The sequence below is a fragment of the Punctularia strigosozonata genome (assembly GCF_000264995.1).
Source record: "Punctularia strigosozonata HHB-11173 SS5 unplaced genomic scaffold PUNSTscaffold_5, whole genome shotgun sequence".
Taxonomy (NCBI): Eukaryota; Fungi; Basidiomycota; class Agaricomycetes; order Corticiales; family Punctulariaceae; genus Punctularia; species Punctularia strigosozonata.
In genome coordinates, this window is record NW_006767437.1 from 171,932 (window position 1) to 199,763 (window position 27,832).

At 55.5% G+C, this 27,832-nt stretch overlaps 9 protein-coding genes across 9 annotated transcripts; 5 read left to right on the forward strand and 4 right to left on the reverse strand.

Moving 5' to 3' along the window:
* Positions 1-143: 143 nt before the first annotated feature.
* Positions 144-4,981, reverse strand: PUNSTDRAFT_35157 (uncharacterized protein; the record flags this gene model as incomplete). The annotated part of the gene is made up of 14 exons (XM_007383329.1): positions 144-286; positions 350-509; positions 562-1,534; positions 1,586-1,837; positions 1,892-1,919; positions 1,975-2,122; positions 2,190-2,525; positions 2,635-2,868; positions 2,919-3,008; positions 3,068-3,108; positions 3,164-4,476; positions 4,528-4,711; positions 4,763-4,836; positions 4,884-4,981. Coding segments are annotated over 14 exons (4,074 nt in total), but the record flags the coding sequence as incomplete, so codon positions are not given.
* Positions 4,982-5,398: 417 nt separating this feature from the next.
* Positions 5,399-8,328, reverse strand: PUNSTDRAFT_85803 (uncharacterized protein). The gene is made up of 22 exons (XM_007382654.1): positions 8,274-8,328; positions 8,206-8,222; positions 8,032-8,148; positions 7,947-7,981; positions 7,718-7,894; positions 7,564-7,666; positions 7,485-7,511; positions 7,396-7,431; positions 7,277-7,340; positions 7,184-7,224; positions 7,058-7,125; positions 6,986-7,007; positions 6,918-6,931; positions 6,820-6,868; positions 6,656-6,762; positions 6,584-6,604; positions 6,494-6,532; positions 6,311-6,441; positions 6,013-6,255; positions 5,889-5,965; positions 5,538-5,828; positions 5,399-5,486 (listed from the first exon to the last, which is right to left on the reverse strand). Exons 3-22 carry the CDS (start codon positions 8,140-8,142, stop codon positions 5,445-5,447), a joined length of 1,698 nt encoding a protein of 565 aa, XP_007382716.1. The 5' UTR covers positions 8,143-8,148; positions 8,206-8,222; positions 8,274-8,328; the 3' UTR covers positions 5,399-5,444.
* Positions 8,329-9,563: 1,235 nt separating this feature from the next.
* On the forward strand, positions 9,564-11,481 carry PUNSTDRAFT_51726 (uncharacterized protein). Its single transcript, XM_007382655.1, has 5 exons — positions 9,564-9,695; positions 9,765-10,255; positions 10,315-10,549; positions 10,603-11,272; positions 11,330-11,481. The coding sequence occupies exons 1-5, from the start codon at positions 9,594-9,596 to the stop codon at positions 11,410-11,412; spliced, it is 1,581 nt and encodes a 526-aa protein (XP_007382717.1). The 5' UTR covers positions 9,564-9,593; the 3' UTR covers positions 11,413-11,481.
* Positions 11,482-12,333: 852 nt separating this feature from the next.
* Positions 12,334-14,884, forward strand: PUNSTDRAFT_143007 (uncharacterized protein; the record flags this gene model as incomplete). Its single annotated transcript, XM_007382656.1, has 5 exons — positions 12,334-13,046; positions 13,104-13,135; positions 13,190-13,646; positions 13,697-14,659; positions 14,710-14,884. The coding sequence occupies 5 exons, from the start codon at positions 12,337-12,339 to the stop codon at positions 14,882-14,884; spliced, it is 2,337 nt and encodes a 778-aa protein (XP_007382718.1).
* Positions 14,858-16,691, reverse strand: PUNSTDRAFT_143008 (cytoplasmic protein). The gene is made up of 8 exons (XM_007382657.1): positions 16,619-16,691; positions 16,381-16,569; positions 16,211-16,321; positions 15,810-16,157; positions 15,602-15,756; positions 15,393-15,546; positions 15,148-15,342; positions 14,858-15,096 (listed from the first exon to the last, which is right to left on the reverse strand). Exons 1-8 carry the CDS (start codon positions 16,637-16,639, stop codon positions 14,968-14,970), a joined length of 1,302 nt encoding a protein of 433 aa, XP_007382719.1. The 5' UTR covers positions 16,640-16,691; the 3' UTR covers positions 14,858-14,967.
* A 153-nt stretch (positions 16,692-16,844) lies between these two features.
* On the forward strand, positions 16,845-19,379 carry PUNSTDRAFT_143009 (DEAD-domain-containing protein). The gene is made up of 3 exons (XM_007382658.1): positions 16,845-16,989; positions 17,043-17,547; positions 17,604-19,379. Exons 1-3 carry the CDS (start codon positions 16,862-16,864, stop codon positions 18,888-18,890), a joined length of 1,920 nt encoding a protein of 639 aa, XP_007382720.1. The 5' UTR covers positions 16,845-16,861; the 3' UTR covers positions 18,891-19,379.
* A 269-nt stretch (positions 19,380-19,648) lies between these two features.
* Positions 19,649-21,410, forward strand: PUNSTDRAFT_143010 (uncharacterized protein; the record flags this gene model as incomplete). The annotated part of the gene is made up of 3 exons (XM_007382659.1): positions 19,649-20,008; positions 20,070-20,511; positions 20,568-21,410. 3 exons carry the CDS (start codon positions 19,649-19,651, stop codon positions 21,362-21,364), a joined length of 1,599 nt encoding a protein of 532 aa, XP_007382721.1. The 3' UTR covers positions 21,365-21,410.
* Positions 21,411-22,303: 893 nt separating this feature from the next.
* Positions 22,304-23,569, forward strand: PUNSTDRAFT_112925 (uncharacterized protein; the record flags this gene model as incomplete). Its single annotated transcript, XM_007382660.1, has 5 exons — positions 22,304-22,828; positions 22,881-23,102; positions 23,163-23,250; positions 23,310-23,356; positions 23,429-23,569. 5 exons carry the CDS (start codon positions 22,304-22,306, stop codon positions 23,567-23,569), a joined length of 1,023 nt encoding a protein of 340 aa, XP_007382722.1.
* An 833-nt stretch (positions 23,570-24,402) lies between these two features.
* On the reverse strand, positions 24,403-27,008 carry PUNSTDRAFT_143012 (uncharacterized protein; the record flags this gene model as incomplete). Its single annotated transcript, XM_007382661.1, has 5 exons — positions 24,403-26,171; positions 26,225-26,436; positions 26,485-26,678; positions 26,729-26,813; positions 26,862-27,008. The coding sequence occupies 5 exons, from the start codon at positions 27,003-27,005 to the stop codon at positions 24,527-24,529; spliced, it is 2,280 nt and encodes a 759-aa protein (XP_007382723.1). The 3' UTR covers positions 24,403-24,526.
* Between the last annotated feature and the right edge of the window lie 824 nt (positions 27,009-27,832).

A 27,832-nucleotide genomic window follows, 5' to 3' on the forward strand; every position in this document is an offset into this window, starting at 1 on the left:
GATATATTGTTCAGTATAGGGTGATTATCGTTATTTTTGAAAACACGGCTACACGAGACTGTATATTACATTTCACCGATATCGGTGCCGTCGAGAGATGGCGTCCGAGCCTCCCTCTTGACTTCCTCCGGTTTTGTTTCCTCCGGTTCCATGTTCCGCAGTCGCATCTCGACCAGGAACTCATTGTCGCGTATCGTCTGTGACCAGCTCGCGAACAAAACGTTCAGAGAATTGGCTGTGCGGTATAAGCCAGCCGCTGCGAAGATGCCAGGGAAGACGTGCATGACTGAGGAGGCCAATGGCGGTCGCGTATGAGCGGCAGTAGGATGCTGGGTTATGGGAGACTCACGAAGGAACCTATTGTCTACTTGCATGTCTAAAAACTTGCGGAATGACAGGACCACAAGCGCCGGTAGAAGGAGCATGCCAGCAAGCCCACCAAAGGCCGGAGCGATGACTTCTACGGTCGCCGACCACGGATCTGGACTTGTCCAACCGTTACGCGCGATCTAACGAGGACGATTAACTTGCGACAGGAACAGGAAGCACCTATGTTCGTACCTTCTGGAGACCACGAGCAATGCCAGTGCGGGAGTGAAGATGGTGTGTCTTCAGGGCAATCCGAGTGTACAATAATCCAAGGGCCCACATGTCGATGAGCCTAACGCGTGGGATGAAATTGGAATTCATGGAGAATCGGATGGGGAGGATGAGGTAGACCTCGACGACCAAAGAAAGCAGTGTGGGCAAGATGAAGCCGCAAAACGCAACCATGTACAAGATTTGTGCCAGCCAAACGAGCGTGCGCTTGAGAACGTAGAGACTTCGCGGTGCGCTGGAAACCTCGTCGTCGTCCGGCCACGCCCTCTGTCGCCTCTTGTCCATGCGATCGAAGGCGCGGCCAACAACAAAACAGCCGTATAGGAGGTAAAACCCGAGGAAGAATGAATATCCGTCATGGACATCCTCAGCGATGACGAGCTTGAAGACCGCGCGTCCCAGCATGATCGGACATGATATGACTGCCGTTGTAGCAGCAGCGCCAGCAGTCCAAAGGCCAAGGACGAAAAGAGCAAGACGCCATTTGAAGTGAGGCGGGACATAAACAATCATATAGTCGTCTTTTATCTGGCGCCCTGCCTTCTCCGCTTCGGCGTTCTGGCTTTGTATGATCCTTGAGTCGACCTCGGTTAATGGTACTCCATTCTCGTCGACGGCGGCAGTACCACGCATGTCGCGGGCCAATGCGATGTGGTCGCTCGCCGGGACACGCCGGAAGCCGCCATCCTTCAGATCCACGGCGCGAATCTGAGAGCTCTCGAACAGCGTCCATGCTGAGTACGCAGGAGTGATTTCTTCGTCAGCCACCCTAATTCCCAGCATGTAGGACGTCAATCGGAGCTTCTTCGAGAGGAATTTCCAGAGCGCCGAAGCGCCGGTTTTGATGGGCTTAGATGGGCGGAAGTGCTGCATTGTGTAGGGAAGGACTGATAGCATCACCAAGAGGTCGATAGGTACTTCACTCAGATTGTTTCTGTGTCCAGGTATTAGGCGAGGGATGAGGCGACCTTTTTCCGTGACTTACTGAGGCATCCATCGAATCGGTAATACGTTTGTGCACATCCACATGAATCCTCCAACAGAGCCAACCCCAGCTACGATCACTGCAGAGTACATCTCTGCACTGATAAGCAACTTACGTAGATGAGTTAGTGTGGGTCTCTCGAGTATATCCCGTATAGGATGGAAATTCTGATCTTGAGGATCTTTGATGAACCACATGGCTCCAGGACGCATGATATCCCTGCAACCGCTCAAGAGCATAGCAAAGTGGTACCTGCGATCAATGTCAGGTGGGAGTTCGCTAAGTTAGACTTCAAACCTAACGGACATGAACATGGTACCCCCGACCCAGTGATCTGAAAGAGCAATTTCAATTGGCATCCGTGCAAGAGAGACGAAGGAAATACGCACAGAACACCGCTGTGATAGGCCGGGCACAGAAGAAGATCCATCGTGACTCGTAGCTCGAACGAGGGAAGAGCCATATGCTCGATAAATCCAACATAAGACCGCACCCGAACGGGAAGACGACCAATTCGAATACTATGAATGCGGCAACCTGACGATGAAATGAATCAACCCATCAGCTCATTGGACGGAGATGGACAGCTATATCGAAGACTTACCTTAATGATCAGGAACTGCTGGCGTATGGTACTTCGAATTGCTCGTCCAGCGTTACGCATGTTCCCAGCAGTGAGCATGTTGAGGTAGATTGCTAGAAGCAGTCCGACGACTGCATAGCCAAGGATCGTAGCGAAAATCTTCTCCAGAGGTCCATTGCCCAAAGCCATGCGCACCCATATAGCTGCCGCCGCCGTGGCGCCAATGCGAACACGTCTGCCTAAAGCAGCGAAATGGGGTTCTGCCCAACGCGCTAATTGCACGTCCGATTCGAACATCCAATCAATCAGGGACAAAGGTCCACGACCTATGGAAGCGCTCGAACCACCGTTGCTGGGCTTGAGAGAGCCAACAATCGCGGTCCATTGATCCTCGATGATTCTCCGACCCCGACCGTGCTGCACCGGGCGTCAAATATATGCATCCGCTGAATTTCATGTCACTCACAACAGCAAGTGTATACTCGGTAGCCTTGGAAGTAACGGAGTCACCGAAGGCCGCACTCATCAGAGCCACGGACATCCGACCAACAGCTTGAGCACACGCAGAGAGGGCGGTCCATACTGAAGGCAACAGAACGCGGCTGGCGATGAACAGTAATGCATCGAGAATGGGATCGGTGAAGACTTGTATAACCCTGATCGGAAAATGTAGCACCTTCAGCAGGCGCGGAGGATCCAACTGAACGCAGGACATGAGTATGCAGATGCCGCAACATCGCAGGCACACACCGTAAGGAGCGCAGTGGTCTTGCCGATGGTGAACGGCACCCATATTCCGAGCCCTATTATCGTGTCAAGGACAAAAATAACCAAGGCGGCCTTTGCAAGTCGCGTCGCGTCAACTCGATTTGTTGAGCCGTAACGTAGCATCTGCTTACATTCTGGAAGATTCCAAATATGGGTCCTCGGAGACCAATTACTACACCCGGGATTATAGGTCAGGGCATTGTGATCTGGCAGTGCGCCGCACAGACCTTCCAGGGCACCATCCATGTCGTTATCTTCCGCGAAGGCGTCGAAGTCCTCATTTCCCTCTACACCAGGTCCTTCGGCTTCACCTAAGGGAAGATCCTCACGGATCTGGCGATCGAGGTCCGCATGCGCCGGTTGATCGTCGAGGAACACGTCCTCCTCGCCGATCTCGGCCTCCGGCTCATTCTCGTCGTCAACTGAGTCGGTGTCCAGGGAGTCGAGCGAAGGAAAGCTGTCAGATAGTTCGTCGAACTCCAACTCCTCCACTGTTAGGCTTCCCGTACTAGAGGATGAACTATCGGAGCTACTGCCAGCCTGCTTGAAATACTTGTGATGTTCGTGTTCCAAATTCTCGCTGGGCATCGCCTCTTCGTTAAAGTAGTCCGACGGTCCAGCAGCGAGATCCTCGGGAGCACGATACGTGGCTAAGCCGGGAGATGCTAAAGGTGTATTGACTTTGGACGATCGGCCGGATGTGGGAAGCGGTGGGCGACGAGGCACACTGGCGGGCGATCGTAGTGTACTGGAGGATGGGACAGCCGGAGGTGGGAACGGCCTCAGTCGGCGCAGATCGTTCTCCGTACCGTCCAAGTAAGAGGGCGATGAACCTATCGTCCGTGGTTCAGAACTACTTCTGCGTCCGTATCTGGTGTGAAATTTCGGCCTAGGTCTGGACGGAGGTGGACTATCTGACGAAGAGCTGTCCGAACTCTCCCCGTTTTCCATTCTGCGACGGCGCACAGCAGCCTTACGCATAACGCGTCTTCTATCCTCCAATGAAGGCTCTCCTGAATGGTAGTGCCCAGAAGCAAGGTGCAGCGGTGGATCGGAAGTACCTGCATTTGATTCCGGAGTAACCTCATCGCCGGACGGGTCGATACGGAACTCGCTAGCGTGTGGCGCGATATGCGATTCACCCTCAGATTCCGAAGAATCACCCTCCGGAGGATTCGCATCCACGTCTACAGGCGCAGGTGCTTCGGCGGGTTCGTTAACTGCGGCAACAGCTTCATCTTCTTCCACGAGAGGTACGTCAAGCTCCTCGAAGACTCCGGGCCGCGCATTTTGGACTATCCATTCTCGGAGAAGGAATACAGAGACCGATGTGAGGACAATCAACGATGCGATGATTTGACCAGCGAAGATGTCTGCAGAGATTGCCATCCAAACAGGATGTGATGTGACGCGTGCATAGAGCGTATTGTTCGAGACACCGCTCTCAGTCTGATTGAAGGTGGTCTCGTTAAGGTAAAATGGGAAGTAAGGAAAGCCGGGGCCAGGGACAGGCCGTGAACGATCGCTGATCCACCATGCGCTGTAGGTGAGCCGTTAGCGAGAACACTAGCGCCGCTGGAGTGATACGCACGTTGAGTCTCCCATGGTGAAGTACATCCTCCATGTCCATACAGTGACCCAGGGAAGGACCGCGAGCCATACCACCGCAACGAGAACGCCCCTACATATGAAGAACATGGTGGTCACAGTCTGCTTGGCGAACTGACGGACGACAAGGATAGCAGGAAGCCGGTTTGGCATATCCTGCGCATACACTGAACCCATCGCTCAGAGGATGATACCTAATTACGAGAACGCCCACGGACCTTTCGTGAAAGCATAAGGATGTTTACAGACATCACATGTCTTCTTCTTGCTATGGTTGAGCCAAGTCGTCAAGCTAGTCACAATAAGCATAAGCTATTGCAGTGAAGCTCCAATACTCACCAGTCTTGGTGAATGTAACGTATCGTTCCTGAACACTTGCATGGGTGGAACAAAGGCTGATCGGGTTCCGCTGGGGCACTGCATATCCGACAAGTATCTGGGTTCTTGCGTTAGACATACGTAGGGAGCCAGTGCCATAGATCGACCTTGCTCCTCGTGCATAAGCAACCTTGTAAACTGGTCTGGATGACACCGGACAAGGTGATCGAGACGGGGCAAGTGCGTAACGCGCGCGTCGGGGTCCGCGCAAAGGGGGCGCACGTGGCGAAAGGTGCGCGTGGGAAACTCTCGCCAGCACCAAAAACGTTGTTTTCGTTTGCGACTTTCGTGAAGAATAAGCAGAGGTAGCGCGTATCGATTCAACAAATCGTCGAAACAATTCGAGATAAGCGTATATAGATCTTAAATGGGACCAGAAAGGAGATGATTTCGTCTTCGTAACTATACACACCAGTAGCCTCACCAGTACACGATCATTGAAAGATAAGAACATGCACCCGAAGGATCAACCGTGTCGACATTGTCTCCTATGAGCTCCCCAGTGCTTATCCGTGTAGAAAGCTATTTGAAGACTGGGAACTCTCCGATTCTCAACTTGGTTGCCTGCAAAAGCAAGTTGGTAAGGCCAACATAACTAGCATTCATCGGACTTACACCGTAAGGCGTCAACGCAAGTTGGGTAGCATTGCCTTTGCAAGTGACTGGTGACTGCGGCGGAGGCGCCGCGAATGTATCCCCGGCGGTGTCCCAGTCGATAACACATGCTGAGACTGAGATCGACAGTGGCGGCAGTCCAGAGTCGAAGACGGGGGAAGGCAGCTTGCCGGATGCTGGTGGGTTGCTATGGAACTTCAATGAGGTGGTGTCAATTGCGTAGCGCCATTCGGAGGCGGAGTCGAACTCCAAATCTTTCGCCAGCGGCTGCTGCGCATTTTGAGTAAGGACCTGTCAAGAGTAGCATGAGTATGTAGTATGTCATCACAAGACCCTTCGGCTTTGCGGCACCTTTTGTGACCTTGGAATATCAAAGGCATAGTGCAGCGGGCCCCGATGAACGGCGACGGAACCGTGAGGGCGGGATTCTACGCATTCTTAGATATGACGACACACGCTCGACAAAGTGGCGCACCGAGGGTGATAGGTGCAGGCAAGTTGAGGGTGATATTCGTGGTCCCGCTCGGTAAGGAGATGGATTGGAACCCATTCTTCGGAGAGAGCCCCTTGGCCGCCCCACGGTTGACAGACATCGTGCCGTTCGTCACCCAGCTTGGCACGCGAACCATGTACGTGAACGCCGCGTTGGCGGTAACAGTGATGGCAAGGGAGTCGCTGAATGGGTAGAGTGTGTCCACTGCAACCGTCACCTTGTTGCCTACACGATATTCACCGATAAGCCAGAGGCCATCGTTCGGCCGGAGAATACCTACCGTTCGCCAAGGTCGTTTGAGTGTTGAAAGGTCCCAGATACACCTGTGCCAAGGACTTTTGGTCGTGTGTGGTCATGAACGCGTGCGTAATGAATTTAGGCCATCCTTGAGGATGATTGACCGTGCAACACCTGTACGACGATGAACATACCGTCAATCACCTCGGGTTTGGACGGTACTCACGGGTAATTCGGTTCAAGGCCGAAGACATTGGAATATGGTCTGGTTAAGAAGAGGTTGGTCAACGTCAAAATGGTTGGTAAATTGCTTTACCCATCGTTCGGGAAAGGATTACTGCAATATGGTCGTCAGCTGGAGCGCAGTGATGAATATATATTAACTAACGGCGTCATGTTCTTCGCAGCGATTTGATTTTGCTGCTGCAAATATTGTCGCGACCACATGTCGCCCGTTAAGGTAGCCGGAAGTGCGTTGTAGGCGATCCGCTCGACCTGTAGATGTATTCGTTTCAACCAGTGACTGGCGGAAGAGCAAAAACCATAACTTGCCCTTTCTACGAACTTGGGGTCTCCGATCACCTGAAAGAGATAAGCTCCCCTTGCCATGGTGTCACCTCTCATGTCGCTGGTCTTATCTTGACACTCACGAAAACATGGTTTCCTAGGGAGGAAGAAAAGTTGAAACTATTGTCATCGCGTTAATGAAGGGACATACCACAACGAGGCATAATTCGGTCCTGGGACCCGGATCAATGAGTGGTTATACAGACAAACTATATACACCCACCCTCGCGCGGCCTCAAGACCAGCCAAGTATTCGTCGGCTGCGTAAATGCCGGATGGGCGCCCATGATACTAATATAAGATCAGAACTCCGTGTGGTCCTCCACAGAATTGCCGTGGAGTAACAGACCTTGAAGAGGAGATCCCAACCGGAGCTAGCAACGTCCAGATCTGGGAGAAGCCTGGTCAGTGATATGCATACAGTGGGTGGTATCTCCCATACCAGATTGGTTGTGAGTAAAGCGGTACGTTGAAGGAAGAGCCTTCGATCCTTCCGCCATATTGACCTTCAGAACCGTTCCGTAAGGGGCGTGCCGATTGCAACACGTCATGAATGCTTACACCGTGCCATGTCAACACAGAGAACGGATTTCGCAACTATGAATGTCTCTGATGTCAGTTTTGATTATATCGGTGATTCATGCACTGACATTCTCGACGGGTCCGGTGGGGAAGTACTGGCATGCATGAGCACCACGGTGACGAGACAACCATAAACTCAGGACTCACCTGCTCCTGAAAGACGAGTTCCCATGGATCGCCCGTATACTTAAGCTGCTTCATTGTATCGATTAAAAGGTCCTCATTCCCATCTGGATGGAAGTCATATAGCCTGCCAGAAAAGCCTTCAAACGAGGGAATCGTAGAACGGCACATTGCATACCACTGGCAGACCATAACGAAATCCTCCCATCGGGTGGCGGTCCAGTCTTCTACACCTTCACCATTGTGAAGCATAGCGTTTGCCAACTTGACGAATTTGTGTAGGGCCGTAACAACACGGTCCGTCAAAGAAGGGTCAGCCTCAACCATCTGAATCGCGCCAAACATAAACGGATAGCTGTGGGTCTAGGTTAGATGATGCCCGGAATAGCTAGGTGAGAGTAGTATACCGTCCCCATAGGTATCGCGGCTTAGTTGTGTTGACCTGGCAGCGCGTCAGCTCAGAATCCTTGGCTCGCAAGCTCGCAAGCTTACTTCGGGGCCAAGCCAGCCGGTAGCATCTTGGTGGTCAAGGACATAATCCAAGAAGTACCGCGTCTGATTCATGATGGTGGCATCATTGAGAAGGACGCCGTTGGGTACCATTCCGTTCTGACAATATATATTGATGGTCGGTGCATAAATATTTCAGACGAACATCCGACTTACAAACCAATAGCTTCCAGCTAAGACAACTGTAAGCGACGTTGTCTTTGGTCTCGATGCATTGACCTCACCTTCTTCGAGACTCGAATAATAAGAATCACCGCCTGTCCAATCAGTGCGAGAGACACTACGGCCATAAGTACCGATAGGATCACAAGCGAACAGTTGAATGCTTACTAGTCACTGTGGGCGTAACGATGAGTCTTGCTTGCACTCTGCCAGAGGGGCGAGCACTTACAAGAAGTCATGTTCGTGGCCAGCAAGACCATTGGTTTGTACAACGAGCTTTGCGGGCATTGGTCATTGATCAGTGTGCACATTGAAGAAGACTGACTTGATCGTACATCCACCCGGCGGGTTTAATAGCGCCCAGGGGCAGATTTAAGAACGCCTTAGGCGCGACTGAGTAGGCTAGATGAGCTCGGGACCACCGAATGAAGGCTGAACACTCACGACCGGGAACATTCTGGGCGGAAACAGCAGTCAACCCGAGGAAAAGGGCGGTCCTGAGATTGAGAAGTCGAGCCATAACAGATATCATGTCGATAAAGGTCAGATTTGAGGAGCTGCAAACACGCTCGCTCATATAGTTCTCTTGAGGGGCCTTGTGACCTTCCTTCTTCAACGAAGCTAGGATGGCCGTATGCACAGATGCAAGGCTTGCTTCGTGAACAAGGCCGGCTGATCGCACCGACGCCCTGAGTGTGACGAGAGTCCTCGACGATACGCAACATCTAGATGCCATATCTCGAACCCACATCTCGGTGTCATTTCACTCATGGGGCGGAGATGGAAGTGCATCGGAACTCGCTCCCTCATGCTCTCAAGAACAAAGCACAAAGTACAGACGGCCAAAGTAGCTTTTGCCATCGCAAGCCTTTCGTCGGATCAAGCTGCATGATTCTCAAAAGCCCAAATAGCGCATGCAACTTCCTAGCAATTCAGAATTCTGGCAGGTTCCGGTCCTATGGCTTCTTTGTCAGTGCACGGGGCGTAGCGGTCCGGCGGTCAGTCCGACCAAAATATGGAATGACCGGTACCATGTGTCGCTCGCAGAAGGATGTGATGCGGACCGTCGGTATATCCATAGATGAACCGATGAACAGCATGTCTAGTTGGTATCATCGCTGCCAACTGCGAAAGATGCGCCTTCGCTACTTCTGGCGGTTGCCACCGTGGAGGATTGCGCAAAAGGGAAGACGCCGATATCTTGTCCTGAGTGAACCTAGATTGTGTCTGCAGGCAGGATGCCCGTATTGCAGAACTCGAGGCTGAGTGTACACCGTGGAGCAAGGGCGAGTTCGACAGGTCCCATGATATCGAGGGCGGTGGGTGGAAGACGCCGGAGCGGGCCTGCTTGCCGCTTGCCACCGTCTTCGACCGACAACCATATGGCTGTCCAGGCCGTCGATGGGTTGTTGCGCCTGCCCACGGAAGTTCTTCTAGATATCTGCTTTCTGCTCGAACCCTCCGACGTCATCGCCGTCCGCAAGGCAAGCGCATCGTCGTAACCACGCAGTGAGGATGGCGTCCTGAACCGCACCGTCCGTCACGCCCCCTAGACATGTTCCGCCTTACATGCCCTCACGCATGAGAAAAGCCTTTGGCTTAGGTTCATCCGGTGGCAACAGGTTCATCTGCCATTGCCACACGAATTCAGGGCGAACACCGCTGCCTTATCCTCTCGCGAAACCCCCCAACTTCAACGCGTTGCTGTTGAAGCAGAGGCGTCCCAGCGGAAATGGTTACGCCGTCGGCCGTCCAATGTTCCCATACTTTGCGCAAGCGACGATCAAGAGCATTCGCTGCATTCCATCATTCATCTGCAGCTTTATCTACGCAGATGGATGCTTTGCGTGTATATGGAAGACCTCCTAGTGGTGTGGGATCTGGACTCGATGGACGGGACTGGCACAGTGAGACGGGTGTGGCGTAAAGTGGACCTACTCAAGCATACTTTGAATCTTCCGGGAGGAATCCAATGCTCTTCAGCCATCAGTGCCATGTATGTGAACGAGAACGCTATATCACTGGCGGTAACGCATAATGGCACGTATGTGGGCCGGAAAGTCTGATCACCATCGATGCTTTGGTTGCTGATGTTTCATCCAGGCGGTCAACGACGTGTATCCTCCGTCTTCGGTTACCCATCCATATCGATGACGACCTGAAGATCGAATTCGTCGCCAAGATGTCCAGCTCTTATCCTCATTTTGTTTGTGCCATTTCCCCCTTACTATCATGTGTCGCGCTTTCGAGAGGTTCGTTCCTCACAGTCGCGGACTTCTCCAATCAGGATATCAAGTCAACCGTCATAATCACCGAAGACGATGAGCTAGACGCGTTGGTATGTCTCCTGCCGCCCGTCCTATCCCATGCGTACTGAAAGCGTCGCGTTAGTGGAATGGAATCATCGGAGCTCGTTTTTGTGGTCCATATATTCTTTGCATGAAAACGCGATCTGTTGAGCTCTATCCTCTGCCTGTGGTCGAGAATGAGCATGAAGAACCCTCTTTTGGGCCGCATGCGTTCAAAGCCATGAAACACGTCTTCTCTGGCCATATAACATTCAGAGATGTAACGTTCTCCTCCCCGACAATTGCCCGGAGCGCCACCTTTGATTCGACGCCGGACCTCGCTATCTCCATGCTCGCATCGGATCCAATTCGCGGCCTATTCAACTTCCGTATCCGCTTTAAAGCAGCGGCAGCCCTCGGCACCCCGCCTACCTTCGACGTCACGCTGGTCGAAGCCCGCCATATGGCTACCCTTGACCTAGGCTCTACACGAATGCGAATCGCGCCCGGCAGCTCCCGCGGTTTCGTCAGCGCATGTTGCCTAGGACCTCAAGCCAAGCGCGGCGTATGGATTGAAAGGCACAGGGGCAGTACGAGGCGGGATGTCTCCGTGTTCGACGTCAACTGTCATGAATCAGGGCAACATCTAGAGGATATGGACACCCAGGAGCGCTACGACACCGACGACGACGATGACGATGCGAACTCCTTTTTCAAAGTGCCCAACATAGATGGTAGCGTCGTATTCGAGATGGACTCATACGATCTTCGAGGTACGCCTACGCGCCATGTGTTCGTGAGTCCAAGTTTCTAACCACGGACCGTAACAGCCGATCTTACACACTGCGCATTTTGCGAGGTCACCGGTAGAATAGTGCTGGGTACGAGAGCGGGAAAGATCATGGTATTATAGATTTCGTGACAAACACGCGCAGTATACATACGCGAACTCTAGCAAAGAGAAGATACAAAATGATTGTACCCAACCGAATAGTACCTTTTCCGCTCCCGTCGTCGCGTGGCTTTGTATTGCCATCACGTGCGCTTTGCGCGACCGCGTTCCAGTGTCAAGGCTGCAGGTTTCGTCTTCTCCTATATCTGTCTGCGCTTCGTCATTGCGCTTCAGATCAGTTCAAGCCCTTCATCTCTGCGTGCCGGGACGAAGCTGTAGGACCCGACGACAGTCCAGCTATAGAGCTCCCGCAAGCCTTCATACGCGGACTCGTCTTGATTGCGCTTATTACGGGTGTACATACATCGCCACTTGGCTACCGGCCCATCTGGACTTGATGTTTGTATGCACATGGATCGGCCCCCTTCACTCGTGTTGAATTCTCCAGCTCCCGGTCGAGGCAGCGCGTCCGACAATTGGGTCTCGACAAACTTCACGCTTGGAACTCGGGGCAAAACACAGTCGAAGAAGGAGAATGACAGACATCTCCGCAAGGCACCGTCCCGTAAACATGATATGCTTGCCCAAGAAGATTACGAGTACTCTGACAGCGACGACGAGTTGCTGTTGACTGCCAGCTCATCCCCACCCCACCTCCCCCCGGTCCCCGTTTCTGAGAAGCAGAGGATCACAATAGACGGCAGGGATTACAACTACGATGTTTCTGCAGCCAAATCCAAGCGATCTCTGCCAAGTTTCCGCAAGAAGAAGATTCAGGATGAGGGTGAATCATCGAGTACTCCGGGCCCATCGAATATCTCGCATATATTATCGCAGCAAAGCTTACCGCCAAGCTCGAGTGTCCCGAAACGGGCAGCTACACCGCTCCGCACGCGACGCGGAAGTCCGAATCACTCTATAGAGCGAGCCCCGCGACATTCAGACATGGACGAGATGCGGAAGCTGAACAAGAGGTCCCCGACACCACCTCGCGCCCGACCAAGACCGCGCCCAGTCAAGCGACCGGTCGTCACATCTGAACCCAGTTCGACCTCTCTGCCTGATGTCGTGAAGCCTCGCGGCCGTGCTCGGTCCCCGCCATCGGTGGCTAAATTTTCCTCCTCTAGACGGGCGTTAGCCGCACTCGATGAAGTCAAGACGCGGTCTGAAGACGAAACTCCCAAGCCATCGAAGAGGACGAAGGAAAAGACAACTTCAGACCCATTCGCAAGTCTCAACCTTGCCCCGCCGGGGCGCATTTCTCCTGCGAATCCCCGGAAATCCAATTTTCAGGAATTTCCTCCTCTCTCGCCAGTCGGAAAGCATGCCGGAACACGGCGAAAAGATCCCTTCGCCAACCTATCTCCTATTCACAATGCCGGGGAGCGAGGACGAGAGAACACGAAGGGACCGTCACTGCCATCTCCTCTTCAGATCCATTTTCGTCAAGGGTCATCTAAGCGACTTAATCCACCCAGTGATGACGAGAACGAGTATATGTCCTGTACCGACGATCATGCTCCGAAAATCCGGTTTAACGCTGTACCCTTTCCTATGGCAACGCAAGACCTCAGGTCGATGGGATCGCTCAGGAGTATCGTTGAGAATGAGTCCCAGGAAGCCTCGAATAACGCAGGCGTCAGTGACGACGACGAGTGAGGCGACTGTTCTTACGCCATGAAAGCACAACTTCTGATAGGAATATATCTCAGATTTCACGAGGCTGATCTCTCAATACGTCGCAGTACGTCAACCTCCGACTACTTCCATTTCGACTGCGATCTAACGACCTTACTAGTCTTTCTGGATCCCACCGTCGATCCCAGCACGTTGTGTCCTTATTGCGACGGACCTCTTCCGACCAACCCCACATCGCAGCTCATATCATTATTGGATGCAGCAGCCAGGCGTTCTCACCCAGACCCACGGCCAACCAACCCGCTGGGGCGTAAGGCCCCTGTCTCCAGCTACATCGCCGCGTGCCAAAGACACAAGTTCGAGAGTCTGTGGCTTCCTACGGCACAGAGGAAGGGTTGGCCGACCCAGATAGACTTCAAGGATGCGGCGCGGCGTATCAGACTGTTCAAAGATGCATTCCAGAGATTGCTGGACGACTCCGAAAACGAGGAAAACAGCTGTCGCTCTCGATGCATTTTTTGGCGGGAAGCCGTGGACGAGATTCGGAAGAAAGGATCGCGAGCCGCCGCCGGCGTTGGCGGACAACTAGGCAACTTTGAGAAGACACAGCCTGGATAGTAAGGTTCTCAACCTGCCATGGACCAGACGTACTGAGACATCCTCGCAGTTACGGCGAGCAAGGATTCTTGGTCATTCACCAAACGCTCTATGATCTTTTCCCACCGAACTCTATCCCTCCTGACTCGGTCTCTCCTCTCGCCCCCTCCGAATTCATCGGAAAGGTTCTAGTCCCGGAAGCGGCGGTGTCCTTAATTTCGGAAGATTTAGGGCTCAACTACGATGAAGCCGTAACAACATTGCGCGAAAGCGCCCGTTATGGCGTAGCCATGTTCCCGGACACCACTCATAATGCTGGTGACGACATCGTCAAGCAACGTGCGAAGACGAGGAAGAAGGAGCTCGTTGCTGAGTTGGGTGCCGCCGAGGCGGACATGGAAGCGCTAGACGCTCCTGACAGCGGAAATACGGATACTGGAACGACTAGGAAGAGACAGACCCTGACAGAAAGCAGCGACGCGGGGGCGTCGGATGCTCGGGGAAAGAGAAAGGTCAAGCGAGAGGAGAAGACCGACGTCGTCGATCCTCCAGATGCTGCATCGGTGCCTGATGTATCAACCGCTAGGCGTCGCAAACCAGAATGGCGCAAGAAACGGGGCTCTGACCACGACATTGACTTGAGTTCATCCTGCGAACGCAAATCGGGCTCCGAGCGAGCGAGTTCTCGTCCAATGACGGAGGCTAAGCGACGATCGCCGTCATTGAGGATCACGAGGTCATCGACGAAAGCCTCTGGTCAACCTGTAACGGCGGACCATTCCCCATCCGATTCTGACTCGGACAGAGAGCTACTAGCTAAGCGGATTCCCCCGCTTGTCGCTGCAAGGATGAGGTTCAAAGACCCGCCACCTGCCTCGCTGAGCGGCGATGCTCAGGAAACACCCAGACCCAGTCGACGAGTTGCAGTTTTGAATGATGCGCACAGCGCTGGCGACGACCATCAAGAACCTTTGCTGTCAAGAACCTCCGCTTCGAGTGTACGAAGCCCGGTGAGGACCAGGCGATCGACGAGGTGAGCGAACCGTCACCACGGGTAATATATGTGCCGATTGCCCGTCATAGGAATCAGAAATCCGCCGAGGACGAGTGGAGCCGGAACCTGCGGGACGGTTATGCTTCCTCCTCCTCGTCGACGTCCACGACAGAAGCCTCGCGACGAAAGCGGAAGCCCCATGCGAACTCGTGGTTGCTCAGCGACGAGTCTTATTCTACTGGCAGGTCCTCTCCCGAGGTCTGACATTAATGCACTTCGGTTTATGCCACCAAGCTGCGCCTGAAGGCGTCATAATGCTTCGCTAATCATTACTGTATACATGCTGTCTATATCTCTTCTATCCGATTATCGGCGTCGTCCGTTTCACCTGGTGGGACGCCGTCGCCGTCGATTGCATTCTCATGACCTTCGTCTCCCTTGAGAAGGCGGACGAGGCGTTCGACATGTTCAGAAACCTGAACAATAATTATGAGCTCGGTATGTCTCGCAGATGCACCTCCACATACCTTGTCTACCGTTTCGTTTTCGTGTAGTAGACGAACAATCTGGTACGTGCCTGTGCTTCTGAGCTTGTCTCGTCCATAGCGTGTCGTGCATAAGAGCAGTAACGTCTCAACGTGGATCAAGCGGATAGCCGGATCAGGTTCGCGCTTTTTTGATTCAGGGAGGAACTGAAGCGCTTCCGGCAAGAGCTCTTGTTCCTGTAGGGAATTGGATCAGCAACTTTCTGTCGGGCCTGACAAGCACTCACATCCAAGTCGAGTTCCTCAGGGCCGGCGAGTGGCAGCAAGATGTACGCTAGAGCGTCGACCCCCGGAGCCTCCACTGTCGATGGTGGCACGGTGACGAGCGTCGTTTGTTCGCTGAGCATCGCGCGGTGACCAGGTTGGTAAAATGCACAATTTCTATAGACGATTCATGAGCCTGTTACGTTATCGGGCACTTCTTGAGATGATTTACTTGATCAACGATGCAGTACCTCCGCGTCGGATGATGTCAGTATGCTCGGTGAAGGCCACGAGCTTGCTTAGAGGGTACTCCGGCCCGTCCGATATGTTGGAGGCGGCAAACTGATATCGAATGGGAGTAAGGAAAAACGTCCGTCCAGCAGGGACCTAACGAAGGAAGCTCAGCACGCAAGAGCGATCGCGGCTAGTACCTTGCTCACGATGCTGATATTGGCAAACACACTGGCTAAGAAGTGGAGATCGGCCTTCCGCGTCCGGCTGTTGGAGTCATCGGCCGATTTGGTCGCGGCTGCGGCGGCAGCAACGAACGCATCGATCAGAAGTGGAAGCGCTAGCACCTCTTCCGGTGCGTCCGCTGGATACGGAACCGGCGCGGCGCACGATCCGCACCTCGAAAGGGTGGGGTAGAAGGGAATGCCAACGGCAGACGAACCCTTCGTCGGGATGATCGGGATCTTGAGCGAGAGCAAGGTCGCGCAGACAGGGCCGGATGCAGTCAAGTTCGAGAGGAGCATCGATGCCAGGTCAGCGAGCGTAGCTTGGGGGTGCTGGTCTGTCTGGTTGTCACTTCTGGGGATGGATGGGTGATTGTGAGACTGACGACGATATACGAGACGATGAAGGCCAAGAAGTCATGTTCTGATAACGATGGCACCAGCAATGCTGAGTCTGAGAGGTTGACGAGTGCGCGAAACGCATCGTGCGCCGTGGCCTGCGAACATGCTTTCAGCGCTTTTTTCTTCGAGGCGCATTTGAAACGAAGACGGGTACCAGCTGGTCTCGACATAGCAGCTTGAGGTCGCGGATCACATCGGTGTCCTGGCCTTTCTTGAGACCGCCCGAGGATACACCCTCGAGAAAAATCTTGCGGTACGGCGCATCTTTGGCGCTTTGGCCTAGCAAGTTGGAGAGCGCAATTTGGCGAACTTGAGGGTTGCGGTCGTGCAGGAAGGGCAGGAGCTGTATGATGAGCCTTGGGTGCCATAAGACCATCAACGGGCGGTCTCACCTCCTTCAGCTGGGCGTCCATAACTGCGAATACGAATGCAGACGACTTGGATCAGATTTGCGATCACTGAAGCTGATTGGAGCCGGGACTTGGATGGTCAGCGTCGGTCGCGGAGCCTCGTGCGCACCACAATGTGGTGCTGAGTCAGCATCACAAATTTTCTTTAGAAAGGACGCGGGCGCGCGTCTTCTCTCCCACTTGCTCCCATAGAGGACTCCCCCCACATCATCACCACCAGATAGAATGTCCAATGGCACGACCGGTCTCGAGGCCCAGTTTAGCGGTCTCGGCATAAAATCAGCCTACGTTCCTCCTCACTTGAGGAGCCAGCAGCGGGCTGCTTCTTCTCCTACCCTTCCCTCTCCAGCAAAGTACGTCTTTCATCACCTGTATCCGCAAGTCGTGTCTGACATGTCTGTTTCAGTACCGATGGCGCCAACGGCTGGAACGACTCTCGTTCTTCTACTCCCTCCAGCGGGTATGGCGGAGGACGTGGCGGCGGCCGAGGAGGCTTCTCCAGCGGCTATAGTCGCGGCGGAGGATGGGGTGACCGAGGCTCCGGCGGTGGTCGGTCAGACTACGGAGGCGGATCTCGTGGCGGAGGCGGCGAATCCTTCGGGTACGGTTCTTGGAAGGATGGTAAACATGTCGTCGGTGGACGTAACGCGCGCATGGAGAAAGAGCTCTACGGCGAGCCCGACGACCCATCCAAGCAGCACACCGGCATCAACTTCGAGAAGTACGAGGACATCCCAATCGAAGCCACCGGCGCCGGTGTCCCTGAGCCCGTCAACGAATTCACAAGCCCGCCCCTCGACCCTGTTCTCCTTGAGAACATCGCATACGCGCGCTACACTCGCCCCACACCTGTTCAGAAGTACTCAGTGCCCATCGTTGCAGCTGGCAGAGACTTGATGGCTTGTGCTCAGGTAAGCAACCGTGCCACGTTGACTTTGTTTCATGCTCATCACGTACACGTACACAGACTGGCTCCGGCAAAACCGGCGGTTTCCTGTTCCCCATCCTGTCGTCTTCGTTCACCAACGGTCCTCGCGCTCCCCCGGTGGAGGAGTCGAACGGCTACGGCTACGGCCGTGCGCGCAAAGCTTATCCCACCGCGCTCATCCTCGCTCCCACCCGCGAGCTGGTTAGCCAGATCCACGAGGAAGCACGCAAGTTCGCCTACCGTTCGTGGGTACGCCCGGCCGTCGTTTACGGCGGTGCCGACATCAATCAGCAGCTCCGCACTATCGAGCGTGGCTGTGATTTGCTCAGCGCCACCCCCGGCCGTCTTGTCGATCTTATTGAGCGCGGTCGTATCAGCCTGGCCAACGTCAAGTATCTTGTCCTTGACGAAGCTGACCGGATGTTGGACATGGGTTTCGAGCCTCAGATCCGCCGTATCGTGCAAGGCGAGGACATGCCTGGCGTTCAGGATCGCCAGACTCTCATGTTCAGCGCCACTTTCCCACGCGATATCCAAATGCTCGCCCGCGACTTCCTGAAGGACTACATCTTCCTTTCTGTCGGTCGCGTCGGTTCGACCTCAGAGAACATCACGCAGAGGATCGAATTCGTGGAGGACCACGACAAGCGCTCCATGCTGCTCGACATCCTCACGGCGCAGGAAAAGCAGGGCTTGACTCTCGTGTTCGTGGAGACGAAGCGCATGGCCGACATGTTGTCGGATTTCCTATATCAGAGCCAGTTCCCTGCAACGTCTATTCATGGCGACCGAACCCAGCGTGAGCGTGAGATGGCTCTCCAGACTTTCCGCACCGGACGTACCCCCATTCTTGTCGCCACTGCTGTCGCGGCCCGTGGTCTCGACATTCCCAACGTCACGCATGTTATCAACTATGATTTGCCCACTGACATCGACGACTACGTCCACCGCATCGGTCGTACCGGTCGTGCTGGGAACACCGGTGTCGCAACGGCCTTTTTCAACTACGGCAACAAAAATATCGTCAAGGACCTAATGGAGTTGCTTCGTGAAGCTAACCAGGACATTCCGCCCTGGCTGGAGACCGTTGCCCGCGAATCCTCGTTCGGCGGCAGTTCCCGCGGCGGGCGTGGTCGCGGAGGAGGAGGAGGACGTGGCCGCGGCGGAGGCGCTGCCAGGGATTTCCGCTCCTCGAGCTACGCCGGCGGAAGCCGTGCTGGCGGTTTTGGTGGCGCTCCCCAGTACGGCGGCAGCGGCTACGGAGGCGGGGCTGGATACGGTAACGGCGGTTACTCCGGCGGCGGAGGCGACCGCGGCTGGTGGTAAACGACCGCGCTCCCTCCAAGTCCACATGCCCCCCTCCCCTTCTGTCTTCCTATGCCTTCTCGACATGCCCTCATGATTACGACACCAACCCGCTGCACCGTGCATTGGCACGACTGCGACACCCCCTTCACCTGTTTTCGACTTAAGTTTCGTCGCGCTGCTCTCTCATCTGGACACCTCGCACCCGTCTCGCTGCTCTCGCTGCTCATTGGTGATCATACGGCCCTATTTTAGATTCGTCTAATGTGTTTCCATACCAGGCGTGCATCGGGAGGATTGTTTGGTACGCTGCCATCGCATTACACTGTTGCATTTCTCGGACTAGATTAGACGTCACGGCGGGGCCCCGCATCACATTTTGAGCAGAAACGTATCGTTATAGCGCTAGTCTTCGCTTACTTTATTGCGTAGCGTAGTAAGGCGCTTTTATACCGGCATATCGAGACACTTGATAGAGCATCGCATCCATGTATCTTTACTGCAATCTTATATTCTTCCTCTGTGCGCAGTGTGCGAACAACTCATCGATGGTCCCAAATCACCCCCCTTGCGGATCGCAGGCCTGTGTTTCTTCTCTGCGTCGTGGCAAAGCCCCCTCGTTCGGCCCACGACGGAATCCAAATCACAAAGGGCACCGGCTGGCACACGTCAGCAGCCGTTTCCGTCCTTCCTGCCACGACAACGACTGAAGTACGGCACCGCAGTACCGCTGACCGTGGGGTGCTCGTGCCCGCCACGCATCCCGACCCTTCCGAGCGATGCACAAGGCATCACCGATATTCGATGCGCCCGAATTCCCGCCTCTCAGACGGGTCAAGCCCCTCCCGAAGCGCAGGAGAACGTCAGAATCGATCGCCCATGACCACGACAGTCTAACGGTATTAACCCAGGACGCCGCGACGAGGGAGCTCATCGCCCAGGCCGCCTCGCTTTCGTCGCGGTACTACGTCCCGCCCATCATCGGCCTCGGGGACGAAGAGGCGCCCTCGAGTGGCAACGACCCTCCGCTAGACTTTGGCTTGGGAGAAGGGAGGGGCGGCGGTCACGATGATGACGAGCAGGGAGATGGCGATTATGTGGACCATTTGCAGCAACCGGGAAACACGAAGAAGAGAAAGGTACTTTTCGCGCCCTTTCATTTCCGTACGGATTTCATGCTGATATGAGTGATTTGTCGAGGAGGAGGAATCTCCCGACCGAGTGCTCGGGCCTGAGAGCAGGTCAGAAGCGGACACCCCAGATCTGGTTCCGTACGCATCGTCACCGAAGTCGCTCGAGCACAAGCAGAAGGCGAGGATGTCCCGCGCAACTCTGGCTGGTTTGCAACAGAAGGAAGTGCTCAAGTTACGGAAACGGCAACTCGCGCCGGTGCTCAACTCGATCGTGAATGGCGATCCGCTGTCGCTCGACCAGGCTCTCGTTTCGAGCTATCCGTTCGCGAAGCTGGGCTTCGGTGCGGACGGGAAACTGGTGAAGACGCCCAAGGTCCGCTTGTCCCGGCGTGGGGTCACGCGGGAGGCGCGCGCCCTGCGTAGCTTGCCCAAGGCCCTGCCCGCGCCAGGAACGGCGCCTCCTCCCCACCTTCCTGATGTTGACTTTACCTTCAATTTTCGCGTCGCTTGTGAGTGTTTGCAATGCATACATCGCTGGTGATAAACCTCACATTACGTATTTTAGCCTCGGACCGACAGCTGGTCGTCGAGCGAGAAGTGGCCTCCTTGCAGAAACGCTTCGAGGCCGAGCTCAAACGGCAACTTGCCAAGGCCGCAGACGCTGCGAAGCAAGCCGCCGCGGCGCTCGCAGACGCAGCACGACCGAAACAACCTGGGCGCCTGCAGAATCGTGCACGGCTCGGGATCACCGACGGCAAGATCGAACAGAATGCATCGACAGCTGACGCATCGCTTTCTGGGGCAGGGGGCGCGAAGAAGAAGAAGAAGAAGCGGTCCGCGCTCGCCAACGCTTCCAATCCACACCACCTCCGTAACTATGTCCCGTCCCGGCTTCCGTCCTCAGGCACTCCGAACAACGCGCAAACGAACGCGCAGAATTACCTTGGCCCCCCGCCACTGCGATTCCTGTCCGCGATGCTGCCCGAGAGGGCGAAAAGCGCGGCCGGTACCACGCCCTCTCCGGCCCCGCTCACGGATCCCGCCGGAGAGTGGATCTGTGCCTCGTGCGAATACAACCTGTTCTACGGGGACGACGCCGCATTCCGGAGGGCGCTGCGCCAGCGGAAGAAGATCCTCCGACGAAAGAGGAGGGCTCGAGAGCGTGCCGCTGCCGCTGCGAGCGGAAACACGCGCTTGCGGTCCGAGCGTCCGCCGCCCGAGGAGGAGCTGGAGGCGCAATTTGAGCCCGGATACGCCGAGCAGGTCGCCGCGATGCAACAGCAGTTCAAGTCGAAGGGGGAAAGAAACAAAGGAGAGGGCAGAGACGGGTTAGAGCACGCAGCATCCGGCCATCCAGGATGAGCCGTTGATCCTCAAGCCTCCCTGTATTGTGTTTGCAATGTTTTCGCCTCAGTCTGGTCTGGTATCGCACTCGCCTGATATACTTACACTGGTTGCGTAAGGAAGAATGGAGGGCGTGAGAACAAGATACCCACCTAAGCCGCGTGTTGGCGCTTACGCGACGTCGCGTGCTACCGCCACCCGAGCGTGCCTCCTTAAGCCATGTCTGACTGACAGCGTTGGGAGATCCTGGCGTTGCTTCCGACCTTCTCGTCAGGCCCATCTGCCTCGCAGGGATACATAGGAACGGTGCGAATCAGCCCAGTTTCCCGCAGACCACTCACCGCCACGCTGTACGTCCAGCTCTCCCTCACTAATTGACCCCGCAAACAGTGATGGACAATACTCTAGACCGCTGTTCCTTCACCTCCGCCCCTGGCCATCGTTCGCGTCCGTCTCGCATCGCGGGCCACGGCTCCACACAGACCCGTATATTATCTCTAGAGGTGAGGGCGCGTTTGCATCCACAATATCAGCTTCGCCGAGCCGGAGTTTCGATCGGCGTCGCCTAGGCATGAGGTGGCGCGAGCATTCTCCTGGGAGACACCGCCGCAGCCGCTCGTTACCCGTCCAAACACACGTCCTTTGAGCCTGGTTGTCGCAGATCGTTTCCTTCGTTCGCTCGTATCAGTTGATTCCATGATATGTTTGTGGGGGCAATAGCTGCATCCATTGCCGGCCATTACGTCGCAAGCTTGTCTCACGCGAGTGAACAACGCGGGGTTCGCTCTTCTTCCCGCCCGTCTCTCATCCTCTCCAACCACCTCATCTTCACCTCGCGTTCCACATAAATTGACGATTCAGATTGAACCAGGCTGCTTGATCGACCGTTATCTCTCCGCTCGATATAACACCGGGCCGGATCTCCAGCGACGCATCGAGCGTTGATCATTCACGGCCATGTCCTCCGACGGACGTTACATGTATCACCCCTCATCCGGCATGGAGCAGTATGACTACCAGCCATACCCGCAATCGTCGTACGACAGCGCTCAGTTTCCGACGAACAGCGCCCGCACCACGCGCACCAACGGCGCTCATCCGCATTCCCCTCCGCCAGCTCAACCGCCTGCGCAATACGGCTCCCCGACCGCACCTTATCCGACGCCCTATGGACCAGCGCCCTACCCAGCTCCTCCGCCCGGTCCTCCTTCATGGACAAACCAACCCGCATGGGCAGGATACGGGCCTTACGCTCCGGGATCGGTGCAGGCGCAGTCCCCATACCCGAGCTCGCTGTCCCGCCCCGATAATGCGTCTTCTGCTGCACCTCACTCGCGACCGCAGGCTAGTCCTGCAGATCCGCCGAGAAGCGCTGGAATTGCTGCCGGGTCTCCGCCTTCGCCGTCCCAACCCATGCTTCGTGCGCAGTCTCCTCTGCAACATCCGGGCAGCGGCTCTGTTCCACCGATGGATTTCACCAAGGCATGTGTTGACCCTGCGGACGTGTCCTTCTCCCTCTAATGTATGACCATAGCTCAGAGATTCATGCGAAAGCATCCTGGAGTATGCAAAGTCCTTCTCAATGCACACCGAGCCGCCACCGCGTGAAACGCTCGAGCGCATGGTCGAGTCAGCATCGTTTGGATACCGCATGCTCGATCTTGCCTCGTTGCAGGCCATATCCCCGAATGTTCGCGCCTCCGAGGAACGCTCTGGAACAGGGCCGCCACCGGACGCTGGAGACAAGAAAACAGCCGTGAGTCTGGTTACCCCCGACACACGGGGCGTATCTCATGTCATGGATTTGCCTTCCCAGAAACTCCCTGAGGCGCCTGCGCAGGATGGCCAAAGGTGTTTGGGCTGCCAAGCTACGTCCACCCCTGAATGGCGCCGAGGTCCGATGGGTAAGAGTCCCGCTGGCGACGGACTATGGTTACTTGCTCATCGCCGAGGCGGCATACAGGACCCCGAACCCTGTGCAACGCATGTGGGCTAGTCTATGCAAAGATGGTATGTGCCCCGCTTTCCCTGTTCTTCCCTTCAGCCTTTAGCGTGTCAATGTACTTAGCTTGACGTGAACAGATCAAGAAACGCGGTCGCGAACGGACAGGCGCGTCGTCAGCTGCCAATCACACCGGCGACGATTCTGGTAGCGAAGGCAGCGACGATGAGGGTTCCTACGTATCGCACGATCGCAGGAGCGAGGCCAACGTTCGCAGATGATCGCTCTGGTTGGGAAGGATTACAGGCACGGGCTGGTGCTCTGGTTGGAGTCGATTCCCTCCCTTCCGAGACACGCACAGATGATCGTATATAATACTCCTTTGAATTGACGTGAGTGGCGCTCCGTCCGTCTCGCCCTCGGTCGGATATACGCGGGGCTGTGCGATAAAGTCCGTGTCAACTGAATCCCAAACGACCCGCTGACTGAATGCTGCCACAGGGACAGGACGGATCATGATGCAAACGGGCTTGCCCTTAATGAAGCTTCGTATGTTGCTCGAATCGAATGAATGACGGCTTTACTCTGCGCAAGCTATCCTTCGAGCAGCTGGAGCGGAGGGACTATGCCCCGTTGATAGTCCGCCTCCACATGCATCACGCGGTGCATGGGGGAGTCGCCCTCTTTACCACGGCTGCAGAGGCTTCACTCGAGCCGGTATCATCCGGTCGCAGCCATCAAACCTCGCCGTTCCCAACGCTAAACCATGTTTGCTAGCGTCGGCGTACACGCTCGAACCACTCTATCTGCGGAGACGCTGCAGGGTCTCAGGCCAAGCATCAACATTGGTTAGAAGCCCCAACTAACGCCCCGTGGCTTAATGCGATATCTTCGGGCGACACTATTTAATATTTCTTACTTGTGTACCTGCCGAATCGAGACCTGACACGGCGCTTCTCTACTTCCACGCACCTTCCTTCCGCCACGTTGAGCGCCAGAGAAGCTATCCAGATCTCGTAGTCCGTTCCCGGATCTCATTTTCCACAAGCAGCAGATTGCCGTCCTGTATGATCAGATACAGATACGTAGCGGGAGCGCTTCGCAAGCCGATCGTGGACGAAGAACTCTATTCGACGGCGAGTGGCAGATGGCTATGAGTACAAACATATCATATAACAGAAAGAGGAAGCGTTCCCTGCGTGATTCCCAATAAAGATACAAGCTAACACCCGTGGATATCATCGTCCTGGCATGGTCGTGGGTACTTTCCCAGCCTGTAGCGCCATCTGCTGCGCATGGGCACTGCCTGGCACCATCCCCTGCATCTGCAGCTGATTGACGCCTCCAGCGCCTCGTCCTACTCCACCGACTTGAATCGGCCAGCTGTTGGGGTAGCTGGGGTTGCCCTGTCCGACGTTTGCGTTCCCGTTCTGGGAGTAGTTCATCATCTGCTGATATTGCGCCAGCATCCGCTGATTATTGGCAACCTGGCCCTGATGTTGGGGTTGGTGTTGCTGCTGCTGCTGCTGCTGGATTTGCTGCTGCTGCTGCTGAAGGTGCTGCTGCTGCTGCTGCTGGAGGTGCTGCTGCTGCTGCTGCTGCTGCTGCTGCTGAAGCAAGGCGGCTGCTTGCTGCTGCTGGTGCATATTCAACTGCTGACCCTGAACAGGGGTCCCACGCGCCCCCGGGTTGGCGGCAAGGAACTGTTGCAGCATGTTTTGTTGCTGCTGGGGATTAAGACCTTGCGCCTGCGCCTGCGCCTGAAGCTGCCGCCATTGAAGCATGCGTTGATGCTGCTGTTGCTGCTGCATCTGCTGGATTTGTTGCGGGCCGGGCATTGGAGACCTGACGGTCGCCATGGCCGTCTGGTTAGCAGCCGCCACGTTGGTGTGGACGGTGTGACCCTGGGTTTGCAGCATCGGGCTGCTGCGCATTTGCTGTTGTGCTGCAGTCGCTCGCGCCTTCATGATCGCCTGCCGGTAGGCCAACAACTGTTGTTGTTGTTGGGGAGTCATGGGGTTCGCAGGTTGCATGGGTACATTGACGTTCTGCTGCGGCATGGGTTGCGTAGTCGGCGTGACCGTCTTCGGAATTTGCATCTTGTTAACCTGCGCATGTTGGAGATACTGTTGCCCCTGGGTCGGGGCCTGGAAGGGTACTTGGAACTGAGTAGGCTGTGGCGGGTGAGAAGGTTGCGTCGGAATGCTGGGAGGAGGACGCGGGGATGGTACGATAGCCTGCGCGGGAGTTGAATTCCTAAGGGGCTGATCTGAGGGTGCCCGCGAAACTCCTGGAGTAGGTAGAAGAGCGGGGGCCTTGAAAGGTGATTGTAAGGATTGGGGAGCAGGAGAGGAATGGTTGCCGAGTTGACTGGGTGTTCGGGAAGGCGGACGTTGAGGGAGGATGGGTATCGGGGAAGGCACCGCTTCGCGCTTGACGGACGGAACCGCCATCGGTTTCTGACCATTATTAATCTGTGGAGGTACGGTAGGAGACGGAACGATGGATGCAGGGCGGGAAGTCGGTGCTGGCATGGGCACGGGCTGCTGCAACGGTTGATTTGCGGGCGGATGCACGGGCTGGTGCATTGGGGGTTGCATTGGCCGCGGCACGGGCTGCTGCACCAGTCGTTGAATGGGCTGCTGGATGGGTTGGTGTATGGGTTGTTGTATGGGTTGTTGTACGGGCTGCTGCACAGGTTGCTGTAGGGGCTGCTGCATGGGCTGCGTCGTCGGCTGCTGGACGGGTGGCTGCAGCGGCGTGTGCGCTTGCGAGCCATTACTCGGCGTCGTGCGCAACAGAGACTGGGCTCGCACTTGCGGGGTGGGCGCGGCTGGGGGTTCCCTGCTTCGAAAGCTTTGCGCGAAGTCAAGCAGCCGGTAGCTAACACGGAATATAAGGGATTTTCATCACGCAAAGGAGCGAGCTGGACGCACCTTGGTCCATGTACCCTATTTAACCTCGGGTTCATGAATTGGGTCACCTTGATTCGTCGGGTCTTCTCAGCCTCGTCTTCCTCCTGTTCCAGCGCGGCTGCCTTGCGCTTCAGTGACGGCGGCACGCTCGGCGCAGAGACTCTCGCAATGTCGTTCGCGATCCGCCCCAAGTGCGGATCTGGATCCAAGCACAGAGAGGGCGTAGTGGCAAGCTTTACATCCGTTCAGCGTAGAATGGTGATTGATGGTGGGGAGCATACCAAAACCCGCGACTCTAGCTCGAGGACGTGCTGATCCGTGAGCTGATAGTTGGACCGCTGTTGAAGTAGACATAGGTCTGCCCATAGAGTCTCGTCATTATGTTGGAGGACCACGCGTGTTCGCAGTGGCTTCTCCAACACAGGATCGCGATTCCGGATCGGCCGGTAATCCAGGAGCTCCACGATCATGCAGCCTGCGTGAACAATCAGCTTGAGGTTGCCGCAGTGAAAATAGCTCACATACCCTCATAAAATGGCACTCCCGCCGTCTCGAAGAGCTCGAGGAAGTCCACCGGGATGCGTTGAGCGCGTATATCATCCAGCAACGACTGATTGATGATCAGCCCACTATAGCAGCTCTCAAAGCCAGTACATACCGCAACAGGGTTATTGTAGAGAAACTTAGAGCCGTTATTGAGCGTCCAATGTTCCGGGTATAGGTGCACGGTGAAGGACGGCGGGCTGGTCTCATGCTTGGCGAGTAGTTCCCGAATGGAACGTAACGCGTTGTAGTTCGTCATGTTCGACGATGACAGGGGGTAGAAAGGTCCAGGGTGGTGGGTTGTTTGTTGCTCACGCCTTGAACGTGCATCAATGAGCCACACAGGAGACTATCTCGAGGTTCAGACGGTTGGGCCGAGCGTGGCGGGAGACAATGACCCCAGTCCCGTGACCAGGGGCAGTGACGGCGAAAGTTGGGAGATAGGGCACGAGCGAGGTACGAGCTCTGGCCTATCAGAGGACAAGCTAGCCTGGGCGAGAAAGGCTGAGCTCGAACGCGCGTCGCGCAGCTGCTCACCCTTTCTCGCCTCCTGCGTCCTTTTTCGTGTCTCTAAGGACTCGCCTATATACATACGCTCGTCGATAACTCGTCTTACTCGTTATACCGTTTTCATAATGGGTAGAACACACATCAATGAAGAACATCGCCAGTTCCTCACCGCACTTCCTTTGGACGTTAAGAAGACTCGCAACATGGATATCCGAGCTCGAAACCGAGCCAGGCAAGAGCGGCGAATACGTTACGCCGCCGGTGAAGCCGTCACCGACGCATCGGGCCCGGATGAGAGCGAGATAGAGTTCACGGAAGAGCAGCGGGCGCTGCTTGCCGAGGAGGATGCCCGCAAACGCAAAGCCGACGATGCTGCCGCCCATGGCGGAAACCGAAAAAAGGCTCGCGGATCCTTCTTTGTAGCGGCGGATGGCGAGGAGGACCGGGAAGACGGCGCTGAACCAGAAGTGGGCTTTCACGACTATGTACTTGGACTGATCAGGCTTCCCATGCACTTCCCTCTGCATCTATGCACCAACGACGCCTTGGCCTTTTTCTTGCGAAAGGGTTGCGAAC

What these genes read in the sequence shown, in the direction of transcription:
- PUNSTDRAFT_143009 (XM_007382658.1), top strand. Translation starts at nt 16,862, where the DNA reads ATGTCCAATGGCACGACCGGTCTCGAGGCCCAGTTTAGCGGTCTCGGC. An exon ending in ACCCTTCCCTCTCCAGCAAA is followed by an intron (nt 16,990 to 17,042) that starts GTACGTCTTTCA and finishes TGTCTGTTTCAG; the next exon opens with TACCGATGGCGCCAACGGCT. An exon ending in ACTTGATGGCTTGTGCTCAG is followed by an intron (nt 17,548 to 17,603) that starts GTAAGCAACCGT and finishes ACACGTACACAG; the next exon opens with ACTGGCTCCGGCAAAACCGG.
- PUNSTDRAFT_85803 (XM_007382654.1), bottom strand. Translation starts at nt 8,142, where the DNA reads ATGGTACCCAACGGCGTCCTTCTCAATGATGCCACCATCATGAATCAG. An exon ending in GTTGGGATCTCCTCTTCAAG is followed by an intron (nt 7,126 to 7,183) that starts GTCTGTTACTCC and finishes ATCTTATATTAG; the next exon opens with TATCATGGGCGCCCATCCGG. An exon ending in TCAAACGACCTTGGCGAACG is followed by an intron (nt 6,256 to 6,310) that starts GTAGGTATTCTC and finishes AATATCGTGTAG; the next exon opens with GCAACAAGGTGACGGTTGCA.
- PUNSTDRAFT_143008 (XM_007382657.1), bottom strand. Translation starts at nt 16,639, where the DNA reads ATGGACGCCCAGCTGAAGGAG. An exon ending in TGGACGCCCAGCTGAAGGAG is followed by an intron (nt 16,570 to 16,618) that starts GTGAGACCGCCC and finishes CTCATCATACAG; the next exon opens with CTCCTGCCCTTCCTGCACGA. An exon ending in AAAACGAAACGGTAGACAAG is followed by an intron (nt 15,097 to 15,147) that starts GTATGTGGAGGT and finishes ATTATTGTTCAG; the next exon opens with GTTTCTGAACATGTCGAACG.
- PUNSTDRAFT_51726 (XM_007382655.1), top strand. Translation starts at nt 9,594, where the DNA reads ATGGCTGTCCAGGCCGTCGATGGGTTGTTGCGCCTGCCCACGGAAGTT. An exon ending in ACGTCATCGCCGTCCGCAAG is followed by an intron (nt 9,696 to 9,764) that starts GCAAGCGCATCG and finishes CACGCCCCCTAG; the next exon opens with ACATGTTCCGCCTTACATGC. An exon ending in ACGATGAGCTAGACGCGTTG is followed by an intron (nt 10,550 to 10,602) that starts GTATGTCTCCTG and finishes GCGTCGCGTTAG; the next exon opens with TGGAATGGAATCATCGGAGC.